The sequence below is a fragment of the Triticum dicoccoides genome, chromosome 4A (genome assembly GCF_002162155.2).
Source record: "Triticum dicoccoides isolate Atlit2015 ecotype Zavitan chromosome 4A, WEW_v2.0, whole genome shotgun sequence".
NCBI classification, from domain to species: domain Eukaryota; kingdom Viridiplantae; phylum Streptophyta; class Magnoliopsida; order Poales; family Poaceae; genus Triticum; species Triticum dicoccoides.
Window position 1 is genome coordinate 253,944,225 of NC_041386.1, and position 7,014 is coordinate 253,951,238.

General features: G+C 50.2%; 1 protein-coding gene across 1 annotated transcript in view; it reads left to right on the plus strand.

Moving 5' to 3' along the window:
- Positions 1 to 3,801, plus strand: part of LOC119285747 (CDK5RAP1-like protein) — a 7,145-nt gene extending 3,344 nt beyond the window's left edge. The window contains exon 3 of the mRNA XM_037565079.1: positions 2,972 to 3,801. Within this exon, the coding sequence (XP_037420976.1) occupies positions 2,972 to 3,471 (500 nt within the window). The 3' untranslated portion in view covers positions 3,472 to 3,801. The remainder of the gene's footprint in view (positions 1 to 2,971) is intronic.
- Positions 3,802 to 7,014: the final 3,213 nt, after the last annotated feature.

Below are 7,014 nucleotides of genomic sequence, written 5' to 3' on the forward strand. Positions count from 1 at the left end.
CTCGGCGCTCCGCCGCAGCAGCCGCTGCCGCAGGGCGTCCCCGTCGCGCTCGCCGGGCCGCTGCAGCTGCCATCCATCGCCCCGCCCTGGCTACAGTGGCAGCCGCCGCTCCTGGCGGCCTCCATCGCGCCCGGCGCTTCGCTGCAGCAGCCACCACCGGTCAGCTCCGGTCCCGCATCGACAGCGCCGACGGGAGTCCCGATCCACCAGATCAAGTTCCCGTCGTTGCAATTACCGCTTCCCCAGGGCGTCCCCATCCAGCAGATCAAGTTCCCGCCGTCGCCATCACCGCTTCCGGCTTGGATCACTACTCGCCACGTGTCGGCGGCGGTGAGGCTGCAGGCTGTTGCGCGCGGCCTCCTAGCGCGTCGGCGTGTGCGGGAGATGCGTGGGCTGCAGCTGCCGCTCCTCCCAGCTGCGCTTTGCCGCGCAAAGGACCTCAATCTCATCCGCTGCGTCGGGGATCTTGGGCATCCTGTTTTCCTCGCGGGCAGCGACCTCAAAATCTGCGACATCAGCGGTTGGGGGGCGCACCCCTCCTCGTCATTCTCCATCGCAAGCCCTCCACTCTTCTCTGTGCGGTGCAGACCAACAGCCGTCTGGCGGGGAGAAGGCAGGGTGTCATCGACAGGAGCGCACCGCGTAGCACCACTGCATTCCGCCGGCCGCCACGAGGGCGCCTCTGCTGGTCGCTCTTGCGACCACTTCCAGGTGGCCATACACATGCACTCCTTTTGTCCAGATGGTGTTCATGGGATCCAGGTGGCTGTACACGTGCACGGCCGACGTGCAGATGGTGTCCACTTTTTGTTAAGGGGTCCAAAATAAATCGTTCCAGTCCATTTCAGGTTGAGAGTAATAAAACAAGCCGAGATGTAAAAGGCTTGTTTTTAGGTGTTAGGTTTGTGTTGCGTCGAGTCATGGTTATAAGTTGGTTAGGCTGCAGCTCGAGGATAAGCTGCATGTCCAGGTGGGGTGTAGTGTTAGAGTACGTAATGGGCCTAATGGCCTGGGCTGGCGGTATAGCCCGTTAGTCTTAGGGTTAATTAGAGATAAGGGTCGCTTGCTTAGGGGTCAAGTAAGCCTTGCTTGGGAGTCAAGTAAACCTCTCTATGTAAAGAGATGAGATGTATCAATCTAATCAAGCAAGAATTAAGAAGGAAATCCCTTCCATCTTGCCCGGCCGTGGGCAAAAGGCCCCCGGCCAGCTCTCTCGCGCCCTTCTTCTAGCAGCGCCATAACAAGCTCGTGACTCGGCTCGAATCGACTCGAACTCAAAAAATAACGAGTCGAGCCGAGCTTTAGTTTAAGATCGTTTATAGACCAAGTTAAACGAGCCAATCTCACGAGTACTCGTGTAACTCGTTAGGCTCAGTACAAAAGATCAGCCACTCCCAATACAAAAAAAGATTAGCCACTCAGCACCCTATGTCCCAGGCGCACAACACAAGGCCTAGCCGTTGAAAGCCCAGCCGCCTAGGAGACTCATGCGTTACAAGGAAATTACTATTGTTTAGTGATATATATGTTTAATATATACATAATCATTTTAATAATATTTGAGGGTTTTATGTTCATATCTTTAACGAGCTTAACAAGTTAAACGAGCCAGCTCACGAGTTATACAAGTCGAGCCAATCTTGGATTTGAGCTCGTTATAATAACGAGTCGAGTCGAGCTAGCTCGTTAACGAAACAAGCTCTAGCGAGTCGAGCCGAGCTGGCTCGACTCGGCTCAACTTGGGATTCATGACAATTGAAGTTCTTGACTTCTTACTGCTACTAGAACAATGCCCGTGCGTTGCAACAGGATATAAATATTCTAGTATGTTTTTTTAACATCAGTGCAGACACAAGCGCTCATATATACATGCATACACTCACCCCTATGAACGCACACTCGCACACCCTACCCCTATGAGCACCTCCGAGAGATTTAGTCGGCATATCATCTTGAGATTTTACAAAGTCACCGTAGGCGCCTCGTAGTCGACGGGAACGTCTCCTCCCACCGAACGTGCATCGCCGGAAATCCTGAAAGAAATCCAGGACAAATGCGAGCACCAAGACATGAACCCTGGTGGGCTGGGAATACCACTGTCCACCTAATTAACCATCCAACCACAGGTTGGTTCGCTTGTGATTTACCTGCCAATAATAATGTGATTGTGTAAATAAATGTTCATCAAATTCTATCTGTGAATTACCTTATATTTTGATTAAAAGTTTGGTAAGTAAGTTAAAGTGGAATTGGTTCAAAAGGCAAGTAAATTATGATGATTTATTATATACGTGGGAGGATGGACGAAGGGGTGGTGGAAAGAAAGGTGAAATGAGAACCTTACGTTCTTTTTAAGTAGTAGAGATAAATAGTACTCCCTCTGTTCCAAATTAAGTGTTGTGGTTTTAGTTCAAAATTTGAACTAAAACCACGACACTTGAACGGAGGTTGTACTTAAACAAGGCAAATATCTTTCTATTTTAGTTGTGGCAACAACACTGCCTTGCGCTTAAGTCTGTAACTCATTTATTGCATCTGCACTGCAACATGCCACTTGCATCATTTATGGTGGCATATAATCTCTTTCAGGAGATGCTTCTATGCTAATCTCTTGGAAGTTGCACGAACCTAAAGCACAAATCGCTGGTGAATACCATGTTAGGAAATAATAATATGCAACTTGTATTCCCATGGGGCCATAGGCCAGTATATATACATGTACAGGTGCAGGAAATATGCAGAAACACCTTATAGCATGGAGTAAATACAAAAGGCTACATGGCTATATATGTAGTACTCTCACAGATTTCATCCTACTTCGTTCGAGTTTCAAGTTCTGTAACTTTAATTAAAGGACTTCTTTTTGTCTTTCGTTCATTCATCATGCTATCTGCAGATGTTTACATGCTGCACTTTCTTATGTACAAGGGTTTTCTCTTAATTTGACCAGTGCGTTTGTGATGTACAACAGGCTTTTGTGGAGAGACAGAAGATGGCCATGCTGACACTCTTAGCCTTGTAAGGGATGTTGGATATGATATGGCTTACATGTTTGCATATAGCATGAGAGAGAAGACCCATGCTCATCGGAATTATGAGGATGATGTCCCCAATGATGTTAAGCAGAGGAGACTTGCAGAACTGATCAACACCTTCCGTGAGACCACAAGAAAGATCTACGATTCTCAGATTGGTACCACACAAGTAGTTCTAGTCGAGGGACCCAATAAGCGAGCTCCTGAAACAGAGCTGTTTGGGAAAACTGACCGGGGGCACAGGGTATCGTTTACTAGTCTCCCTGTACCACATACATCTGAAGGTGATGGAGCTCGTAAGCCAGTGGTTGGTGACTTTGTTGAGGTAAAAATTCTCAGGTCGTCGACAGCATCGTTATTTGGAGAGCCAATTGCACGCACAAGCTTGGGCATGTACTGCAAGAATCATGCATCTGAAGCACATGCTGGTGCATAAGGAGTAGTCGAGTTCATGGGAGTCCACATCTGAAGTGAATCAGTTAAGTCTGTGTAATGTTTGACTTGAAATGACTACAATTGGGAGCATACCATGCAATTTAAGTTGGTGTTGACATGTTTTCATGATGAGATATTGGTTGTCTAGTTTTGGGTGGGAAGGTAGCATGGTGTTATGCTTGGAGCAGATGAAATACAAAGATTTTTTCGCATTATGTGCGTGCTAATCGTGTGGTGAAGTACTTTTTCTTTAGAGGGAAGCAGTTGTAAAGTTGACATTTTTCATTGTAACACCATCAGTGTCATGCTATAGTAATCTCATGCCTAATGATGCCACGTCATCATAATTAAGTCGCTAATCCTCACTTTGTTTCAAACCAAACTCAAATTTAAATTTTAAATGCAAGTCAAATATTTATTTATTCAAACATGAAAACTAAAATGTCCACCATGTGGCAAATAATACATAGCTAATTATGGATGCGATCCAACATTTTTATAAATTGTTTAAATGCCCTAAAATAATTAAAACAGTGGCCTAAAGCAATTATTAAATGCCTTTTAAAAGTTATAAAAGTATAAACTAATTTATCAATGTGCCAAACTTTTGTTGCAGTGGGTTATTTTGCAACTCCATTTATGGAGCCAGTTTTATATTTTAGTAAAACTATTTTTGCTAACTAAAATAAAGAAACATAAGTTTTAAAAAAAGGAAAAACCTAAAGAAGGAAGGCGTATCACAGGGGTATTTTTCTTTTTTTCTATTCACTTCCGTGGGGTTCTAAATTGAAAACATGAACAAAAACAAAATCATATTGAAATTACATAAAAAAAGAAAAGGGAGGAGTAGCTCTTGGTTTAAAGAAAAGGGAGGAGATGGATCGAATTCAGTCCTTTTCCTTTCTTTGATGATCTTCAACACATTTATTTGAATTCCCTGCGAGTGAAAATTCCCTATGGGCCTAAACCCCCCTGGCCGGCCCAGCTAGCCCCTTCCCGTTGCCTCGTTCCTCGACTAGAGGGGGAGGGGAGCGTGGCCATCTCTGATGGCCAACACGGCCTCGGCCATCGCCTTGGCTGCTATCCGTCGGCTCCCCGACGGCCTCAAGACCCCGTCGACCCCCCATTGCAAACCCGGCTCCTCGCCCCTCCCCTTCTCACACGAGCTTTGCCCGAACCCGGCAATCACCGCGCCGTCGTCGTCCCCTCCGGCCGAGGTGGAGCCGGGGGCCTCGTCTACCTCCCCTACGTTGCCTACGTGAGCTAGCTCAAGCCGGGAGGCCCCCTACGCCGGATGGACGCCACCCGCCTCGGCCCTCTTCGTCGGCCACCGCCATCTCGTTGCGGTCCCGCCGCTCCGGTCTGCTCCCAGCCGTCCCGAGCTCTCCACCGGCCACCTCCCGGTGAGCCCGCCCCTTCCCCTCCTTCGCGGCCCCGATTCACGCCGTATGCCGCCACCCCAGGAGCTGGACTGCCTACTGCCATGCCTGCGCTTCCTGCCTGTGGCCGCGCGCCCCGCACCCCTGCGCCCGTCGTCACCCGCGCCCCTGCACGACCGCCACGTGGTCGCCGCCCCAGTCCGCCGCACCCGCAGCTGCTTGCGCTGCCAGGCCGCGCGCTGCAACTGCTGCCCCGCGCGCCGGCTCGTGCCCTGCCGCCCTCTTGGCTGTGCGCATGCCTGTAGCCACCGCACCCGGCCCGCGCCCGCGTTTTGGTCGACCGCCCCGCTTCCCCCCATGCTCGCCGCATCACTTCCTCACCTCGCACTTAACTGCGCCTCGCCCTCCGGCCCCTTTTGCTGCCGCTGCCGCTATCTCCTATTCCCGCGGCAGCCGTCCGTGCCCGCCGGCCCCCTGCGGCGCCCTGCGCTCGCCACTCGCCGTCGGCCGCCACTCCCCGCGCCGGCCTCCGTCCACCGCTCGCACGGCCCCTAGCCGCGCGACGCCCATGCCCGTGCGCCTCATCCCTTGTGCGCCAGCGCCACCGACGTGGCGGGGCGTGGTGCCCATCCCTGGTCACTAGTTAGTGGGTCCCGCTGACCCAGTTGACTAGTCAACTGGTTAGCGTTGACCTGCTGACTCAGCAGCCCAGGCCCACTGTCAACCTAGTGCACCACTGAGTGCACTTCACCTGGTGTACCCAACATTTATGTACTATTTTTTATATTAAATTAAATCCTGTAAATCCAGAAAATGGTTAAAACTTCGAAAATTAATAGAAAATAAACCGCAAGTCGGATGAAAACAATTTATATATGAAAGTTCCTCAGGAAAATCCAACAAATCAGAATATGCAATCCGTTCATCTATCACATGCCTCTAGCATGATGAAATTGGAACCGTCCCCTCTCTTTCATCTGTCAAAAAATTGCAAAACGCCGGGAAAACATCTAGGGATGCATCTATTTGCTTTGTATTTATTGTTTCCCCCCCCCTCTTCTCTTCGGTAGACACCGAGACTGATGCTACCGCCGGGTACGACTGCGCCTCTAACGTCCAGCCCCTTTCAGTAGAGCTTCCAAGCAAGGAAACCCCCTTGATCATTCCAATATCGCCCATTCCCTTCTCTCTTATGCTTGCGTTAGAAGTGCTACTGCTTATGATCCTACTCTGATGTATAGCCTGATTTTGTAACCTGCTTTGTACCTTACCTACTTATCCTAAACTTCTTAGTATAGGTTGGTTAGTTATCCATCAATGACCCCTCACCTTGTCCCAGTTACCCCCTCTTTATCTCCAATGACTCGATCAATGTGATCGACGTCTAGAGCCCGACACATCACATCACACCCCCTTAGTTGTACGACACTACAGGGTTACTATCAAGTGCCGAGGGTCGGAGGGTGATACCTCGTATAGCACTTCTGATGTTAACTCTATAGTGTAGCTATTCAGTCGTGGTCATCGAGGGTGATTCCTCCTTCACCACTCTTGATAATGATTCTGTCGTGCAAACCCCTCAAGTGTGGACCATCGAGGGTGATTCCCCCAAGTCCACAAGTCGGGTCAGCCCCGAGGAGTACCCGCGAGAGAAATGTGAAGTCGGGTTGACCGTGAGTGTACCCGCGAGTTGATGTGTAGTCAGGTTGACCTGGAGGGTACCCGCGAGATAATTAGGTGGCACGGCCAGGCATTCTAGGCCCTTGTCGTAGGCTCACGAGATGGGGCGACATGGTCACATGATCGCGAGTCTCTGCTCATTACTGCGCGCTACCAAGACACTAACGGTTTGTATATGTGATCCGAGTAGGCCTCTGGCCATTTCTCGCTGACCACCACGCGAGAATAAGTATGGGCACTCTGCGTCGTATGTATCAGCCGAAAGCTCTTCGGACGCCAGCGACTAAGCGGCGCGCGTCCGGGTGTCCCGCGTAAGAACCTACCTTGTATAAGGAGGTAGCCATGACTGACACCGGACGCGTACGCAACGTGCATGAGTGCAAAGGGCGATGGGCCCGAGACCCCTGCGTGCTTAGGATTCCTGATGGTGTGTTCGACCAGAGTTGATCGAGCGCGTTGGGTAAGTTTGTGCACCCCAGCAGGGA